This window comes from Sphaeramia orbicularis, chromosome 12 (assembly GCF_902148855.1).
Source record: "Sphaeramia orbicularis chromosome 12, fSphaOr1.1, whole genome shotgun sequence".
NCBI lineage: Eukaryota > Metazoa > Chordata > Actinopteri > Kurtiformes > Apogonidae > Sphaeramia > Sphaeramia orbicularis.
Genome location: NC_043968.1, coordinates 79,358,026 through 79,377,520, shown reverse-complemented (window position 1 = coordinate 79,377,520; position 19,495 = coordinate 79,358,026). Strand labels below are relative to the sequence as shown.

Here is a 19,495-nt window from a genome sequence, read left to right as displayed (position 1 = left end):
TTGTCATTATTTATAGGTTATTATGCTATTATTTTTCTGGTCCGGCCCACTGCAGATCAAATTTAGCTGAATATGGCCCCTGAACTAAAATGAGTTTGACACGTGTTGGGCCCGGTCTTATTTTTTGAGAAGAGTGAGTCATCTTCGCCAACATAAACGATCTCTAATATTGTCGACTCTCAGCTCCACGTGTTCCGACAAACAGAAAAATGAGTGAAAAAGTGCTGAAAAAGCACGTTCTCGGGTGGTTTTTCCTGTGGGCACAGGTACGGCTTTAGAACAGTTGGAGGGTTGGAGGACTCGTGTCTCCGTCATGTCTTATCATATCATCGTATCGGAGCCTATCGGATCATATGGATCATATCGGATTATGTCGTATCATGTCGTATGCCAGAGTCAGACTGAGGCTGATCAGCTTCTGTGTTGTCGACTCTAGGCAACTGCTGCTACTACGAACAGCACAACTACAAATAATAATAAATACTTTTAATAATAATGCAATACAGTATCAAAGAACATTTAAAATTAACCCTTTCATGCATGAATTATGAGAACCTTATAGATGAGTTTTGTTTGTTTGTTTTTTTTGAGTGTTTTTATTCCTCCTTAGGCATGAAAAACAAAAAACAAAAACAAAAAAAAAAAAAAACAATGACATTGAAGGGTTTTTTTTTTTTCCATAGATTTACAAAAATGTCCACTCAGCTACACCATGAATTTTATTCTTGAAGCAAAGAAACATGTATTTAAAACCCAATATGATAAATGTCAGGTCTGGACTGGCACTGGGGTTTCAAGCAGGTATAATATGTCTTACTGTATTTTAACAATGTCTCTGATTGTATTTTAATACTATCTCATTGTATTTTTATATCTTGACGGAACCAAAAACATCCTTCATTTTTCTTTTGCAGATGACGCCCCTATTTACTGTGACAATATGTGACATGACTTTTTAACTCCGCCCACTTTGGTCTGGTGGCGTCCAAAATGGATCATGACACATTTCAGTAAGAGATATGAAATGTTTTTATCTTTAAAAGTCTGGACTTGTTGGGGAGGGGGTTATTCATGTAGAATGGGGGTCATTATGGGGGTGTGGTTTTCCAACAGTCCACTGAATAAAAGTCTGATGTTGATCAATACGAGGAGGGAAAAAAAGATACAAACGTGTTTTAAGAACATCAACATTTATTTGACATGATATAAAACAGATGGGTTATGAACTTTTTGCATATTGACCCTAATAATATTAATAATCTCTTATAGTTATAATATTGGCTCTTCTTTTTATTGTGTACATAAATTATGCTATCTTTATGTTGGTTTTTTCTTTTTACATTTTATACATCTCTTTTCAACGTCTTTGATGTCCTGGAGATCCAAAGTCCGACTTATTGCTTCGTACATGTGCTATTCTCGGATGTGTCACCACCTAGGACAGATTTGACCTTCCAATACGTCCGTCACATGGGCAGGGAAAAGAAACGAGACACAAATGAAAAGGCAGGACATTAGAAAAAACATCCACAGTGTGTGTTTGTTCAGGCATCTGCGTCATAGAAAGAATCACAACTTCAGCAAAAGACTGAGTTCTGTCCAAAAATGAACCAAAAAGACTGAGTTCTGTCTAAAAATAAACCAAAAAGACTGAGTTCTGTCTAAAAATAAACCAAAAAGACTGAGTTCTGTCCAAAAATGAACCAAATAATCCAAACAGCAGCATGAGGTGGCACCTTTAGAAGGAAAAACTTTATGTTCACATACATACATATCTGCATCTATTTATATATATATATATATATATATATGTATTTATATATATTTATATAGCCAACAAAGGACAATCTGTAACAGTTGCAAAAGATGTGAAAATAAAAGCACAACAGTCTGGACTGAAACCGACGCAGAACAGAAACCAGATCAGGGGTCAAGTAGGGGTCAAAGTAAAGCACTGCGTGTGTGTGTGTTGGTGCTGAGCCCATCTGGGGACCGTCCTCCAGTGCTCCTATATACAGCTGTACACTCATGAGTATCTGCAGCTCAAGAACCGCTTCCACGTCTGACCATCCAATCAGATGTCTTCTAATGGTAAGATGGCCTTCATACTTACAGTACGGTACCAAAACCCCGTATGTCCATGTGTCTATGGATTTGGAAACACATTTCTGTGAAGTCACATGACCCTCAGAACTAGGACCAGACAGAGACGACTGAATCAGATGGACGGCTCTGACTCATGGAAGCCCACAAATGTCCTTTAGGTTCTGGATTACTGCTGCAGAGGACAGCGTCCCAGGTGTGGGATAAGGATACTGCAGGATGGATACCAGACAACAGGGGACACAGCTGTCCCCTGTTGTCTGGTAAACCTGGATAAAACAGCTGACAAGACACGTCACAGGAACATCATGTGACCCTTCTGAGGGCGGACACAGGTGGAACCCAAACGTGTACAGGTCAAAAATCTACTGTTTTTATGTCTGACCAAACAGAAAAGGAACCATTATAACCCCAGATCATAACACTACCCCCACAGGCTTATAGCATAGGCACTAGGCATGATGGGTAATCACTTCATCCACCTCTCTTCTCAGCCTGATGCACCCGTCCCTCTGGACCAGGGTCACTGTGGACTCATTAGACCACATGACCTTCTTCCATTAAAGCCAGTCCAGTCTTCATACTTCAGTCGAACTGAGCTCCGTGCTCAGACTCAGGGTTATGGTCGGGGTTATGGTTGGGGTTAGGGCTGGGATTAGGGTTGGGGTTGGGTAACCCAAACCCTACATCAGGAGGCTTTCCGATCATTTTGCATCAGAAACATATTGATCAGTGCAATAATGATCCAATGGAAGATCTGATCCAACACACATGGAATCAATAATCAATAATCTGTCGGCTTGTCTGGACTGAGGACAGGACAACATCAGTCCTTGAAAAAAACATTTGAAATGAAAAACAACTTTAGCTTTTTTTGTTTTTTGGGGGGGACATTTCACCTTAAATTCTCTTGCCATTTGATGGAACCACTGATGCTGTTCTTTAAGGTGGACGCTGAAGCTCCACTCGTCATTCAGTAGAAACTTGTGGAAATGGTTTTGTTCTGTGAAGCAGAGGCTGAGGTTCTGCTGATATGAGGGTTCATAGAAGGTCAATCAGTGCTCGTCTTTTGACAGTTTACAGTGTGTTTGAACACAACTGCCCGTGTGTGTGTGTGTGTGTGTGTGTGTGTGTGAAGTGTCCCTTTGTAAATATGTCTCCTCCTCTGTACAGATGGACACATGGTGGAACTCTAAAGAACACTTCTGGGCTTAATCAACTCAACACAAACACATGTTCTGGGACTGGATCTGTTCACAGTCTTCTATATCTGCTCTGTTTTTGGACTAAACCTCCATGGGTGGTGTTTGGTCGGAGGTGGAATGGACAGATACTGGTCAGACGGACATCTGCGTCTCCTTCTCAGACAGTCGTGGTTGCCCGTGGACCTGGTGCTGGCCTTCCACTTGCTCTCTTCCTTGTGGCCATGGAACAGTAGTATCAAAGCAGTTCTGTTGTAAACGCAGGAAGCCACGGAGCATGCTCAGTGCAGGCTGGCTACATTTGGGCTCTAGGGGGTGCTGTTTGGATACTGAAGCCTCATGTGTCGCTGGTCACCAAGGTGAAGGTCTGCGCTGTGGGAGAAGGAGACAGTTGATGGTGTTTTATTAGTACAGACAAACTGTTCACACACAAACACGGTTTGATCTGACAGAGCTTTGAGTTCCATCTAGCACTACACTGTCCACATGCAGGTGCACTGGTGGTCCAGAGGATCTCCAACAGCAGGACGGGGGCCAGAGCCTTCAGATATCAAGTTCCTCTATAGTGGAACCACCTCCTGCCTCGGTCCAAGAGGAGACACCATCTGTATGTTTAAGAGGAGGAAGAAAACTGTCCTTTGGACGAATCCTAGAGTTAGAGTGGATCAGACTGATCTGAGTTCAGCTCAGATAGACTTAGACTGGGATTACTGGGATTAGACTAGAGCAAGGTTAATATCGTTAACGAAAACGAACAAAATGACAAAAACTAGAGTTGTAAAAACATTTTCGTTAACTGAAATAAATAAAAACTATAATTAAAAGAAAAGAACGATAACTAACTGAAACTGTACTGTGTGTTTACAAAACTAACTAAAACGTATAAAAATTATGGATAAAATGCCCTTCGTTTTTGTTTTTGTCAATGTCGGATTGATATAAAATTGATTTATTTCCCTCAAGCAATTTTAGTTGCTGGCACCATATGATATTAACAGTCCGTCACTTCTTGTCACTTGTCATTTAGATTCGTCTTCTGGTCCCTACTCTACCTGGAAACATGGAGACTAAAGTTGGGAGAAAGCAGCAGAGTCCTGTCTGGGATTTATTTGAATTTGACGGTGAAGAAGACAAAAGATATGAAGAAACTAAAACTAAGCATTTAGAAAATAATGAAAACTAATAAAAACTAGCAAACCTGCTCTAAAAACTAATTCAAACTAACTGAATTAGAGAAAAAAAGTCAAAACTAACTAAAACTAAACTATAATGAAAAATCCAAAACTATTATAACCTTGGACTAGGGTTAGGACGGATCAGACTGATCTGAGCTCAGATACTTAGACTGGGATTAGACTAGAGTTAGGACAGATCAGACATATATTGCAGCTGGATGAACTATATTTGACCTCTCCTTCTCCATCAGTTTATAATGACAGATTATCTGTACAGGCAGAATTTGATCATTTGTCGTCTGTCCAGGTTGATTAATTGCTCATTAAATCTCAGTCTGTTCAGTATGAGTATGGAGGTAAGGCCAGTAAACTCCAACTCCACAGTATGGCTGTGGCTCACCTTATTCCTCAAATCCAAACTCCGGATGGAGTAAAAACTGATCCTCAGTGAGTAAATGATCAGTTCAGACATTTTTACAGATCCCTTTACACTTCTGATCATACACTCCATGTTCATTCTTTTGATTCTTTCTTTAATGATCGTGTCATTCCTGCGATAGACGACTCTTACAGCCGTCAGCTGGAGGCCTCCAGAACAGAACAGATGATCTGAGCTGCAGGTGCGATGCAATGTTCCAAATGTCCTGGTCCTGACAGGTTTCCAGTTGAATTTTACATCTATGCCTAAAATAGCCCCATCTATGGTACATATGTTCACACACTCTCTTGAAACCGACTCTCTCCCACCCTCTCTATCATAAGCAAATCATAGATAATCATCAAAGACACAATCTTTCATTCAAAGCCCCTTTTGTTCCCTGAAGTTTCTCCTGCAGTTGTACTTCTACAGTGTGTCCACTAGAGTGCACTGTTTGGATTACAAACATTACATCATCTATTTCCAACATGCTATCTGAACCCATATGAACTGCACACGTTCCTCAGTATGGTGGATTAAATAGTCATGTCTTACAAGCCAACATGTTGTTGTTGTTGTTGTTGTGTTTCTTGTCGTCTGTCGTCAGCTGGTTGTAGGAATCCAGGCTCTTCTCGAGCTTCTCCTCACTGGCAGGTGTCACATCAGGCTCCTTCGGCTCTGGACTTGGTGTCTCAGGTTCAGGAGTCTGGAAGCTACAACACATTAGAATATCAGATTAGATTAGATTAGATCAAAACAGATTAGATTAGATCAGATTAGATTCGATCAGATCAGATTCAATCAAATTAGATTAGATCAAATCAGGTTAGATCAGATCAGATTAGATCTAATCAGATCAGATCATAATAGATTAATAATAATAATAATAATAATAATAATAATAATAATCATAATTTGTTAGATCAAATCAGATTATACAAAGGTGGATTGACTGATTACTGAGGCAACCCTTTAGGCTGTACACTATGGAGTTCAGCCTTAAATATCAGTTCAAACTTCACAGTCATGAATGAATGAATGAAAATGAACAAAAAAAAAAAAAAAATCAAAATAAACAAAATAAAGATGAATAATGAAAAATGACACGGAATGACTAAGGCTCCGTTCAGATGCAGGTAAATGTGTCCATATATGACCTGGATCTGACCCAGATCACTTTCATATGTGGTCCTAAATCCAACCCAGACCACTTTCATATGTGGACCTTAATCTGATCCGTATCTGATATTTTCCAATCTGACTTCAGTCTGAACTTCCAGGTCGCATTTATCTGACCTTTACGTCATTGAAATGCGACAAACTTCCCAGTTGTTCGTCCCAGGAGGAGGAGTGGAGGAAAACCATATTTCCTTCTGTAAACACAGTGTGTGTCTGTGTGGTCTTGTATTCCATCAGGACCTCTTTAGTGCATGTGGGTCACTTCAGGGTCACATTCAGTTCAGACTCAAAGCTGATAGAAGTTGCATTTAATGTGGAATAAGAACCAAAACACAAAAAAAAACCGATTTGACCTAAAATCCTAATAGTGCATTAGACCTGCTGTGTGGGCGGAGCCTAAGCAAATACTAACATGTACATGTCGACCTAACTCCGCCCTGGTGGAGCTCACGTGTTCTCAAAATCTGAAGGTAGGATTTAGTCTCAGTATGTGGGACAAGGGTTAGGGTTAAGGTTAGGGTTAGGGTACCCTAATCCTAACCCTAACCCTAACCACAGAGGGTCCAAATGCAGTGCAGGTCTGTTCCCAGCAGGACCCCAGTCTCTGTGGTTTTCCATGTCAGAGGACCACTAGTGGGCCCCAGTGCACCTGTTGTCGGTGGTGGTGTTGGTGGGTGAGCTGGTCCCGTCTCTGCTCTCATCCTCTTCAAAGGACTGCAGGGTGACCAGGTCCACATGCTGAGGTTCTGGACCCAGGTCCAGGATCACCACTGTCTGCCTCTCACAAACCTGAAACAAACAGAAAATACAAATGAGCTCCTTCTGTCGGACCGAGCAGACCTTGGACTCCAGCCCATGGTAGACGTCATGTTCTTCTGTGAATATGGAGGTGGTCACCACCTGTTTTCTGCTCTGAAACATAAATACACCAACATGGGGATTTAACCCTAACCCTAACCCTAACATGGGGATTTAACTCTAAACAGTAACAGTGACTATCAGTATCAGTAACAGTATCAGTATCAGTAACAGTATCAGTAACTATCATTATCAGTAACAGTATCAGTAATAGTGATTATCAGTATCAGTATCAGTGTTTCCCTGTCTGTGATTGGCTGTGCAGCCGTCCTCACCAGTACCTGGTCCATGCCGTCGTTCTCGTCCTGTGGTGGTGTTCCGTTCTTCAGGTTCACGTCCCTGTCCTGCTGCACATCCTTACACTTGTCATTCTTTCCGTCCTCTGCTCTCTGAGCCTCCTGTGGATTTGAAGATAGTTAGTCCAGTACAGGGTCAGGGTCAGGGTCCGGGTCCAGGTCAGGGTCAGGGTTAAAGGTCAGGGTTAGTTAGTATGACCGGTGGAAGCCCTTCCTTTGGTTCACACTACTGTTATAAACAGGTTTCCTCTGTGTGACTCTACTGCAAATGCATCTGCAGGAAGTTCCCTTTCAAAGTGCAACATTTGAGAAAGACAATATTTACAGGATAAATACACAGCGTTCTGAATGTTCTCCTTTGAGAACCTGAAGCCTGTGCTGGTGCTGCTGAGAACAGAGATTCAAAAGGTGGAAGGGACACAACCTGGACTGGGATTTGGATTTGGAAGATAAAGGAGTTAGAAGAGGAGGTCCACGGCAACAGAGTCCAAGGCAACAGAGTCCACGGCAACAGAGTCCACGACAACAGAGTCCACAACAACAGAGCCCACGGCAACAGAGCCCACAATAACAGAGTCCACAGCAACAGAGTCCACGGCAACAGAGTCCAAGGCAACAGAGTCCACGGCAACAGAGTCCACGGCAACATAGTCCACGGCAACATAGTCCAAGGCAACAGAGTCCAAGGCAACAGAGTCCATGACAACATAGTCCACGACAACCTAGTCCCCGGTAACAGAGTCCACGACAACAGAGTCCACATTAATGTGTGTTCCAGGTTTCCTCCTGATGTTAACGTGTACTGTTAATACATCTGGCCCTCTCTCCTCCCCTCTCTCACCCCCCCCCCCCTTCCTCCCATCTCTGCTCTGTCTATAATAAAGGCTGAATATATAAGAATAGATCTTAAAATAAAAACCACACTAAATGGTCAACATGTTATCAGAGGTATAACGTGCTTTTGAAGATATCCTGGTCACAAAATTGTGCACAACATTTCTATCAAAATAACACCACTGCTACATTTAGTAGGTACAGTTTCATGAGTGTGGAAGAAACTCCACACCTGTATCATTACTGTCATATTCTCAATGTCATCTGTTGGGTTTCTGTTGGGTTTCTGTAGAATTGATTTAGAGTCTGGTTTTGACCAACTCTATATATAAAATGTCAAGAGATAACTTTTTTGTGATCTGGCGCTATATAAATAAAATTTGATTGATTGAGTGATTTAATTGGTTTTCCCCTGTAAGTCGCTTTGGAAAAAAGCGTCTGCCAAATGCGTAAACATAAACATAAACATATTCATATTTAACTGGTCCACTGTGTGTCCAACAGTCTGTGGACCCGTTGAATCCAGGTGTTTCTTTTCTAACAGGGGTCTGGGATCCAAAACAATAATGACTAATGTCAGAATAATTCCTGAATTCAACAGGTCCACAGACTTTGGTCCATGTGGTGTATGAGTTAGACAGTTCTGCTGTGATGCTAACCATCTACTGTGACAGGTCAGATAAAAGAGTGAAGGTCCACCTGGGGCAGTGAAGGTCCAGGGTGTGTGTCGGCGTTGGTCCTGCGCTGGTCCTTCAGCTGCTGCAGAGCTGCCTCCAGTTCCACTGGGTCTGCACAGGAGCCCTCTGCCTGCACCCGGCTCTGCACACACACACACGCACACACACATATATATATAGGGTTAGGCTTAGGGTGTTTGACAGGGTTAGGGTTAGGGTTTGGGTTTGGGGTTGGGCTGTTTGAAAGGGTAAGGGGTTAGGATGTTTGACAGGGTTAAGGGTTGGGTTGGGGTGTTTGACATGTCCACTTACCTGCAGGATAATGAAGGGGTTGTCTTTGCTGAAGGACGGGGAGCGTGACGGGGTTTCTCTCCTCTTCTCTCGTAGACATGAGGCCTCCTGGTTTCTCCTCATCCTCTCCAACTGCTCCTCCACACTCATCCTGGTTCTTCCAACCTCTCGTTCTCCAAATCCTAGATGATCCACTGCACTCTGAGGACGGTCCTGCACACAAACCAAGGAATACAACCTGTTGGACTTCTACACTGTCTTCGCGTTACTCAGTTACACATTATCCGATAAACAAATCAAGTCATTCAAGCAGATTAAATATCCCAGTATTCTCCGACCTCAAACATAACCCTTCCATCTGACAGGTGTGTTCCACCTACGGAGGTTCGACCTGGGCTGAAACTGCACTGCACTAACCCTAACCCAGTGGTTCTCAGTCTTCTTCTGTGGGGCCGCCCTTGGGAGGATGAAAAATCTCCAGGCCTCCCTCAACCCCAAGAACATTGTAACAGTGGTGCAACTATAATTTTTACTTTTATCAATATTGTAACATTTTTTGCTTTTCCTTGAATATGTTTTTGTTCAAATTAAAAATAACTTAGATTTTTGCTTGAACAATACAAATAAACTCAACCAGACTGCTCCCTGAGACAATAATGTTTCCAAATGAAAATAGGAAATGTGCAATTATCTTGTAACTATGACAATGAAGTTACTTTTTTTAGAACAAACAAACAAATTTTGGTAACAAAGATGAACATTTGAACAATATCAGTGGCTGTAATGAGCCCGTTTCCATTGCACTTCTCAGAACATTAAATTGCAAACTGTACAAACTGTGCAAAAACAGAAACATTGCACATTTTTCTTTTCCAGTCCAATCCTTGTCCGTTCTCCAAACCTAAACTCTTTGTCTAGTCTAGTGACAGATCACCATGGCAGTAGATTTGTTTATTGTACGTCCCTAAAATGAGTCCAGGGTGCTCCAACGCTAAAACATTAGTTCCACCTGCTACATGTTCTAACCTGAGGAAAAAAAAAACAAAACAAAACAAAACACTGAGGAGTGATCCCATGCCCCCCCGCCCCCAGCAAGCCTACGCGCCTAATGGGGGCCGCCCCACAGTTTGAGAACCACTGCCCTAACCTGACGCCACTCGGAGCTCTGGTCCAATCACAGAGCTGCATTAGGGTCACATGTGCTAGAACATAAGCAGCTTCATCCAAGGTATCAAACCATGTTGTGTTTGTGTCTTTATGACTGAGAGCACAGCTGTGATGACATTGTGTTTGTGGAATTACATCCTCCTATGTTCCTCTGAAACTGTCCAAAACCATCATGGATGGAACTCGGTTCAGACAGCACTAATCCAGCTGCTTTAAGTGTCACATGACCTCATACGGTCTATTTGGGTCTTGGCTGTGCAAATTTAGCATTAAATAGTTCTAACTCAATGGAATGTATATTGCAAGAAAAGCCCAAAACAGTCCTATCTGTGCTGTTTGTGCCACTTTTACGTCAGTGGAGGAGTTTCATCTGAGCTGCCCTTCCATAAGTAATCCTGATATTCCCAAATCTGGCCAAACTGGCTTTTATTGAACAAAAGAATCTGCCAATGGGGTCAGAACAGAATTCTTAAAACAAGTAAAAAAAAAAATCTATAAACTAAAAACAAAAAAACATAAAGTGCCTTAACACTGGACAAAAATGCTAGAATTTTATCAGTGTTCAGTACAAGAACTAAAATCCCACTGATTTAAGACAGAATGAGATTAAATGTTGAATAGAGTCCGTGACTGAACTTCTGTTCAGATGAAAAAAAAGACAAATGTTCTAGAAATAAGGCCTTCTTGACTTTCTTACAAATCATTTTTTGTAGTGTGATGCCAACGTTAAAACTTACTGATCTGTTTTCAGGTTTCTTGGTCTTTCTCAGTGTGACATAAGAGGCGATGGTGGAGGACTCAGGAGGGTTCATGGGGGATTTGGTCCTGGGAGGAACGATGCCCACTGGGTACGGGGGCACTGTGGAAGAGACGGCACGTTAGCAAACAAACACAGCAGCAGAACAAAGCGTTCCCAACACGGTCCAGTTCCCTTTCATAAAATTCAGTATCTTGTCGATCTGTCAGAGCAGGGGGGTGGGGGTTAGCATTACTTACGCTAGCGTGAAAACGAAACTGAAACTTAACATGCTTTCAACGTCCCATTCCCAACTTATAAAATGGATCTTACAGGAAATTTTCACAACCTCTAACCTGTATCCACTGGCCCTGGTCTATGGGCTGTCTGTCTATAGGTCAGATGACCCAAGGTCCACTAGGAACACTAGGAACACTTGGAACACTGGGAACACTAGGAACACTAGGAACACTGGGAACACTGTCAAAGCTTCCATTTGTTCAAAGGGGGAAATCCCTCCAATCTGTTCAAATATTTGCATGTGATTCATTTACGGGAATATCAGGTGTTTGATACAATACTTAGTGACGCTTGTGAACCTAAAGGCAGAGAGAAAACCAGGGCATCATCCAGGCCCAGTTCTGGGGGGGTGCACAAACATCCTGCCCCCTCAAATAAAAGTTTCCGAAGGCAGGGGAAGGGAAAATGAGGTGCACAACATCACCTTTGGATCCTGCAGCGTCTTTGCCTTCAGCAGCTGCTTCCACCTTGTCTTTGTCTTTGTCCTTGTCGTCCCCGTTGGCTTCGTCCACTTCCTCCTTCACTGTGGTCAGCTCAGGCTCACTCTTATACAGGCGATAGTCTGGAGCCTGCTGAGAGAGGAGGAGAGGGAGGGTGAGGAGACACACAGGAGAACTGAGGAGGAACAGGAGTATACACACACACATACACACACACATACATATACACATATACACACACACACACACACACAGTTTTAATGTGTTCAAATGAATATTTTTCATTCCTGTTTTCAGTTCTTTCAGTTTAAAACTTGCTTCTCCTGAAGGTAAACGACTAAAACATAAACTAAATTCTATGTGTGCTTCACGATTTCCAGCCTCGGTTCAATCAGTTCTTCAGGCGAAAGGAGTTGGATCATTTAGATGAAAAATCTCATATATTTGGGCCCCTGAGCCCCAAAAATAAATAGAATTATTTTTGTCAACATAATTCAATTTACAAAGAAGTTCTGTACAACACTAGAAAAAACTAGAAGCACTCGGAGAGCGCAGACCTCCGCCAAGGCTTGATCAGTGGCCCCCCCCGTGGGCCCCCCCACGCCAAGGAGGTTATGTTTTTGCCAGGGTTTGTTTGTCTGTCTGTCTGTCTGTTTGTCTGTCCATTAGTGTGCAACATAACTCAAAAAGTTATGGACAGATTTTGATGAAATTTTCAGGGTTTGTTGGAAATGGGCCCCCCCCCCGTGGGCCCCCCCACCCCCGATCACCACCAAAATTTAATCATTTCTTCCTTATCCCATTTCCAACAAACCCTGAAAATTTCATCAAAATCTGTCCATAACTTTTTGAGTTATGTTGCACACTAACAGACAGACAAACAGACAGACAGACAAACAAACCCTGGCAAAAACATAATCTCCTTGGCGGAGGTAACTAGGCCCTTTATCAGCCCAGAGTGGACTAGACTGGACTGGACTGAACTGGACTGGACTGGATTGAACTGAACTGGACTGGACTGGACACCCAGTGAACGACTGACTACTGATGAAAACTCGAACAGAACTGGTCCTTCCACTACTACAGAATTACACATCTATGGAGGATCTGGTCTAGCATTAGAACCGACAGCAGCTGGATGGTTTCAGTAGAATGTATCTGTCTGTGCTCTGTACGACTGAAGGCTAACTGTTGGGTTCAGAGCAGAACCTCACCTTCACCACGTTGGAATGGAAGCAGTTGTCCAAAACACATCCTATTCCTCTGAGCTTCAACAGTCTTTGCACTTGTTTCAGAGTGGACGGTCATGGCACCACACCACAGCCTTATGTTCTCTATGTTCCGACATATCGAACAGGTACTTTTTGTTCTTTGAGCCTACATCTATTAATTATTCTCTCTTTATTCATTCATCTTCTGAACCTGCTTTATCCTTAAGAGGGTCGCGGGGGCGGAGCCTATCCCAGCTGTGCCTCGTCTGAAGGTGGGGTTCACCCTGGGCGTGTCTCCAGTTCATTGCAGGGCCGACATATGGAGACGAACAATCAATCACTGTCAACTTCACACCTATGGGCAATTTAGATTAAACCAATTAACCTATCAGCGCATGTGTTTGGATGGTGGGAGGGGCCAGAGAACCCGGAGAGAACCCACGCAAACACGGGGAGAACATGTAAACTCCACACAGAAAGGTCCGCCCTTGTAGGCTGGAGTTGGATCCAGCCCAGGACCATTTGTCTGTGAGGTCCAGGTGCTTTCCACTGGACCCCTATTCTCTTTCTACTTTTTATGATCAGATTCTTGAGGCTGAGGGGAAGGTCTCAGGTGTACAATGGTGGACTTGACGTGGCTCTACTAATGCGCTGCATTTCCACTGCAGGTCTAGAACCCCCTCAGCATGGATGTTCAGCAGAGCAATGCAACACCCAGATACAGTCATGTGGTCTTCACTGCAACTAAAGGTGCAAGTGAGGCTGTGTGGTTCCAGTTAACACACTAACATCAGACTTCTCATCTGTGGTCAGGTTAACACAATCTAGGATTTTATATCATGTTTCCAATTCACTCATTTGGAACTTGAACAAAGGTGATAATATACTGACAGTCAATAGAAACTTTGAGGTAGAAATGTCTGCAGATTTCTACTTGTAGGGGGGTTGTAATTATTCATTGTAGATTTATTGATGACTTAGTGCTCGGTTAGTTGAGATAATGATGAGTTGTCATGTTGTCACGGTTCATTGCACATGGGTTGGTCTCTTTGCAAAAGTGGACTAAATACACATTGAGCAATACTCAGTGGGTATGAGCACAATTTGAGGATTGGTTTTGAAGGCCTATATAAAGGCCCAAAAAAGGCCACCATTGTTACAGTAGTCCAGTGAACGGCATCATGCCACATCTATCACGTGAACAACGTCTCCGGGCACTGGGTATGGTGGAGGCCGGTTTGAGCTCCAGTGATATAGCCAGGCCTATGTATGGGCTGTTCCCAACCCACAATCAGAAACCTGGTTGAACGCCACAACGCGACAGGCTCTGTTGACGAAAGACCACGTCCAGGGTGAGAGAGAGTGACAACTACCGACCAGGACTGCTACTGTTGGGACTTTGTGTTTGGCAGGTGCCATTTTCTTTTCTTAAGTTTTTTGTTTTGAAATTATTTTTGAAACTTTAGATTTTTGTTTCTGTACACCAATATCCTAAACAAATGATTCATATGAAAAAATTCCAGTTTAGGGTTTCAAAATAAAAATTTTGTCGAAAAATATGGTCTCAAAGTTTTCATTGACTGTGAGTGTGCTTGATGGTCCCTGATCTCACATAATGGAAATCCATAGAATGTTACTCCATGTTGAGACAGGCTGAGCTGACCACAAGCGGAAAAGCCACAGAAGTTGTTTCTAAAGTTGTGTACAAGTGCTGTCCTGGTCTTTTCTAGATAATCTATGTACAGATCAGAACCGATCTGAAGAAGACACTGCAAGCAGGTGAGCTGAAGTGGACGGAAAAAGGGAAACCCACAAGGCTGGGATGAAGTGGTCAAGAAGAAAAAAGACTGAGTTACTTCAGCGTAAATAACTCAGCCTTGAAGATGGAGCTGAGGTGTGAAAATGATGAAAACAAATATCAATATGATGGTAAGCACATGAAATCCTCGCAGATGAAGGGGGTCAGATGCAATTGTTGGTTGGAGATTGTGATGGCGGTCGGAGGTGGTGGTGGGTAGGACAAACATGGTGGCTCTGGGGGCTTCAGAGGCTCTTACACTGTGGGTGCCGTTCCTGGTGCCGGGTTTGCGGTCCTCGGGGCGGTGCGTAGGGGGGGGTAGGCGCCCACTGGGGTGCGAGTGGTGGGGGGGCACATGAGGAGGACGCTCGGAGGAGTCATAGTATTGCGGCAGGGGTGGGCGAGGGGGCACGGGGTTGGCGTCCTTGAGAGGACTAAGAGGCAGCGGCGTCACTGCCTGTTAACAGGTAATAGTGAACGACGGTAAGTCCAACAACAAACCCAATAACACAACATTTGACACCCACTGGACACACAGTCAATGCACACATGTCATGGACCTTCAAGCTGCTCTCAACTATTTCAACATTTCCCCCTTGTGCTTCATACAACCATGTTGTTTTTTATGTTTTCTCATCTTTTGCCTGGGATGTCCCAGAAAAACCCCAGTGCATTTGTGGCTGCAGAGGGGCTGTCCATTGTTTTTGTAGACGTTGCTTTGTTTCTGTGGTTCTTACTCTGTTGTTTTGTAGTGTTCGTACCAAATGGACTCAGCCTTATTATTACTAAAAGCCTGTTTTCCAAAAATGGAAACACATCTCTAGGTCTCACATGGGTTAGGGTTCAACTTTAATTACCTTTAATTCTTTAAGTTTTAGATTCTCTTTGTCCACTTGAAGTTCTTGTGCTGGTTCTACTGTGTTTTTTGTAGTGTACATACATTAAATATTCCCTCTTCAAAACACTTGAACTACCACTACCAAAATGATATGACACTAAAAGGTACATTTCACAAAGAACTGATCATCAGTCACAGTCTGACACTCGCAATAACCACCTTCAAAACTCGACTCCAACAGTGACTGAAAACAAACAAGTCGTGATCTTTTTATCTTTTAGCCTGTTAATGTGCTGTACTTTTATGGTTCAATGCAGATGTTCATTAATGTCCACTGTCTCTGCCAGTTAAACAAATAAATACAATACATTCATTCTTTTGAAAGTGCTTAAATCAAAAGGCAAAATGAAACAGTCCACAGCAGTATGCCACTCAGATGCATTACCTCATTTTTCTGTTGACTGGAGAGTGGTTTGGAACCAGGAAAACCTGCTGAGAAGAGAAAAGCATCAATGTTTTTCTGCAGAAGATGTTTCCATCTCAGAGTTGAGTTGAGGAGTATCAGGTTCACAACATAAAAACATTCTGTCAGCGTTTTATAGTGACCCATGAAACCTTCTTTGTCAAATAGTCGACATCGAACAGACTGCTATTAACGGAACCCCTGGAGGTGGCCACAAAAAGGAGTTAGAGCCAGTCCATCATGGTCTTTTGAATCAAAGGGGTTCGAACTCAAGGTCCAAAGTCCACAATATGCAAAATAGGAGAGGAAGAACAGTAACACCATTTGGAGCTACTGTGGACATAAAGTGCACAAAGCAGTTACGCTGAAGTAACCTTTTCCTTTAGTCGATAGAAAAGACCTCTGAGGTCATCAAAACTACACTGTTCTTAAACCAACATTCTGGAGTTTTTGGTCCTTCTAACTCTATGTTCAGGTCATTTTGGTGGAATATCTACTCCAGTAGGTTCAGGTCCACTTTGGTCATGGCTCCAGAGCGTCTGTATCTCCTGCACTGACACTAGGACACTTCTGGTTTGGGGTTGGAACCCTGACACTAACAGAGCTACAGAACTGGACTGGTTTAGGACATAGGTCCCATCCCCCCACCACCTTCAGAAGACGAGGAAGGTCAGCGAAGTTAGGAGTGAAGGAAAGATACAGATAGACTAAAGGTCACATGACTGAAGGAGCAAGAAAAGCACAGAGGGTAAGGGTGTTGTCCACAGAGAGAAAGACAAAAAAACTGAGAGGGAACAAATAAGAGGAGGGACTAGGGGGAATATTGGACCAACTTTGACTGGAAGAGAAGGAGGGATGCCCGCCCACCTGGAACTGGTACTGGTGGACTAGGAAGGAGACCTGGACCCGGTACTGTTGGACTAGGAAGGAGACCTGGTACTGGTGGACTAGGAAGGAGACCTGGACCCGGTACTGTTGGACTAGGAAGGAGACCTGGTACTGGTGGAATGGGAAGGAGACCTGGACCTGGTACTGTTGGACTAGGAAGGAGACCTGGTACTGGTGGACTGGGAAGGAAACCTGGACCTGGTACTGTTGAACTAGGAAGGAGACCTGGACCTGGTACTGTTGGACTAGGAAGGAGACCTGGTACTTGTGGACTGGGAAGGAAACCTGGACCTGGTACTGTTGGACTAGGAAGGAGACCTGGTACTGGTGGACTGGGAAGGAAACCTGGACCTGGTACTGTTGGACTAGGAAGGAGACCTGGACCTGGTACTGTTGGACCTGGTCCTGTTGAATCCATTCTAATCTAAACTCTTCTGAATTTCATCTGTTTCAGTTTGTCTTATAAAATCATTTCCTTCCATTTTTGTCCAAGTTTTTCCAACAGTTCCTTCCAGTTTTATATCTGGTAGCTAACATGATAAGTGTATTTTCCTTTCTGATATTTTTATAAATAAAACCAAACTGTATAAATGCTGTAAGTCTACTGTACCTGGTCTGAACACATGGTTGAACACATTCATTGTCTTTCCTCAGGAAGTTTTACCAACATCAGTGTCTTGTCAACAAACGCACGAGTTTTACCCAGATACAGATTTGACCACAGCTGGTAAAGATAATACCATTTCTGGACTTTAAGGGAACTCCGCCAGCAAAAGTTCCATGGCGTTGCTTAAAGTTTTGTATTATGCATCAATGAGATATTTCTATAATTATATAAATTAAATAAAGGGCAGCCTTTAAGAGGGTGTGACTGTGATTTCCTTGGACTCACCGCTGTTTGTGGTCCGTTGTGGTTTGTTTTTGGCTAGAGCCTCCATCACGTCCTGGATCCTCCACAGCTCTTTCTGGATCTGGATATGCCGCTGGCTTGGAGGCTCTGTCTGTGTACAAATACACACAACCGTGGTTATAAAAGTCCCCTTCCAGACAGTCAAAGTGTGTGTGATTGTGTGTTACCTGTGGGCTACCCAGAGCCTCCAGCTGCTCCAGCAGGTTGGACTTGGCCTGAGTCACATCTGTCTCCAACCTATCGTAGTCCCTCCAGGAACGTTCCAACTCCTGAAAGCACCACGCCAACCAACACTTGACTAACACGGAGATGGACTCATATGGGTACGGCCTGGACCACTCCCCTTCTGAATACAGCTGCATTACTTGTGGAATATTGAAGCTGGCAAAGTTTCCAAACTTATAGGATGACATATGTACTTGGAAACAGTAATGAAGTCACCTATAGAGGGTATGCACATGCGTCACTTCCACCCTGAGCCACGCCCCTCTAAGTTAGATTAAGTGGCAAAAACCAGCCTGCTCAACATGACGGAGTACAGCAGTAAACACAGCCAGACCGGGAAAATGTGAAATATGGAATTAAATTAAGGACAGTTGGACTGGACATGGATCTGTACGAGCTACCAAAGAACAAGTGGTCCACGAACACTGACATGTGGACAGAAATCGCGTATCCTGACATCCAGGGTGTAGGGGATTATCTCTATTTTTACCTAAAACAAATATACATGGTTTCATCATCACTGACAACCAGGGTCCAGAACTAAGGCCCAGAACCAGCTGATCCACAGTGCATTTACAGTAGACCGTGGACTGACCCCAGTGAATATATGCATGATCTGCTGGGACTGAGGAGATTTACTGAGTCTAGTTCAGATCAAATACTTTTTACAACATAGATACTACTGCTGTGGACCAGCAGGGCACCACTGGATTCTGGGAAATTATGATATTTTTCCACCTGTTTTTAAATGACAACATTATTCTTGTAATATTATGGCTTTATTGTCAGAATATGACAACTTTAATCTCATAAACAAATGACATTTTTGTTAAATTATGAGGTTTTTTTATAACTACGACTTTATTTTCATAACATTGTGATTCTTTTTGTATTCGACTTTATTATCATAAAAGTACGGGTTTTATATCAATATTTTATGACTTTATACTCGTAGTGACAAGCATTTTTATTTTCTTATGTGGCTCTAATACTCCGTCGTAGCTTTATTCTCCAGTTCCCCTGTATTTGAAAAACTAGGTTAGCCTCGGTTTAAGTTAGTTTACAAATCATGTAAGAGCACAAGGTTCACAATCACAAAATGAAGACAAAAACCATGAAAGATCTGATCACGAAACCAAGAGCTTTACGAGAGTAATGTTAACCAAAACAATATGTCATTTAAGGTCTGATTGTACCCAAAAATACAGCATAAATTAATGTTAGCTGACACCAAACAGGATCCACAGATCTAGGTTTGGTTTCCTGGATTTGTGGATCCATCTACTTCTCTTTTCTGTGTCTTTCGGTGTCTGTAAAACGATAGCTCCCACTGCTTTTTAAACCTGTTCATACAATCAATTACACAACAGCTCTTCCCCATTTTTTATTAAATATTGTTCTTCGTTTTAGACAGTATTGAAGCCAACGCTGCTACTCATCTCCCTCTTTCTGCCACTCAGTGGGCGGAACCATGGTGACTTCTGCT

The 19,495-nt window shown here is 42.9% G+C and overlaps 1 protein-coding gene across 2 annotated transcripts in view; it reads right to left on the bottom strand.

Annotated features, from left to right (window-relative positions):
- Window positions 1-1,333: 1,333 nt before the first annotated feature.
- LOC115430189 (pleckstrin homology domain-containing family A member 5-like) overlaps window positions 1,334-19,495 on the bottom strand; it is a 107,599-nt gene continuing 89,437 nt past the window's right edge. Inside the window, exons 21-32 of one of the 2 annotated variants that reach the window (XM_030150099.1) lie at window positions 17,952-18,053; window positions 17,767-17,875; window positions 15,969-16,012; window positions 14,945-15,142; window positions 11,661-11,808; window positions 10,938-11,059; window positions 9,055-9,246; window positions 8,765-8,884; window positions 7,217-7,333; window positions 6,727-6,866; window positions 5,454-5,611; window positions 1,334-3,677 (exon numbers count right to left, since the gene is read on the bottom strand). In XM_030150099.1, the coding sequence (XP_030005959.1) occupies window positions 3,643-3,677; window positions 5,454-5,611; window positions 6,727-6,866; window positions 7,217-7,333; window positions 8,765-8,884; window positions 9,055-9,246; window positions 10,938-11,059; window positions 11,661-11,808; window positions 14,945-15,142; window positions 15,969-16,012; window positions 17,767-17,875; window positions 17,952-18,053 (1,485 nt within the window). In that variant the 3' untranslated portion in view covers window positions 1,334-3,642. Of the gene's footprint in view, window positions 3,678-5,453; window positions 5,612-6,726; window positions 6,867-7,216; window positions 7,334-8,764; window positions 8,885-9,054; window positions 9,247-10,937; window positions 11,060-11,660; window positions 11,809-14,944; window positions 15,143-15,968; window positions 16,016-17,766; window positions 17,876-17,951; window positions 18,054-19,495 lie in introns of both variants that reach the window. The other variant, XM_030150100.1, reaches the window with a different exon arrangement.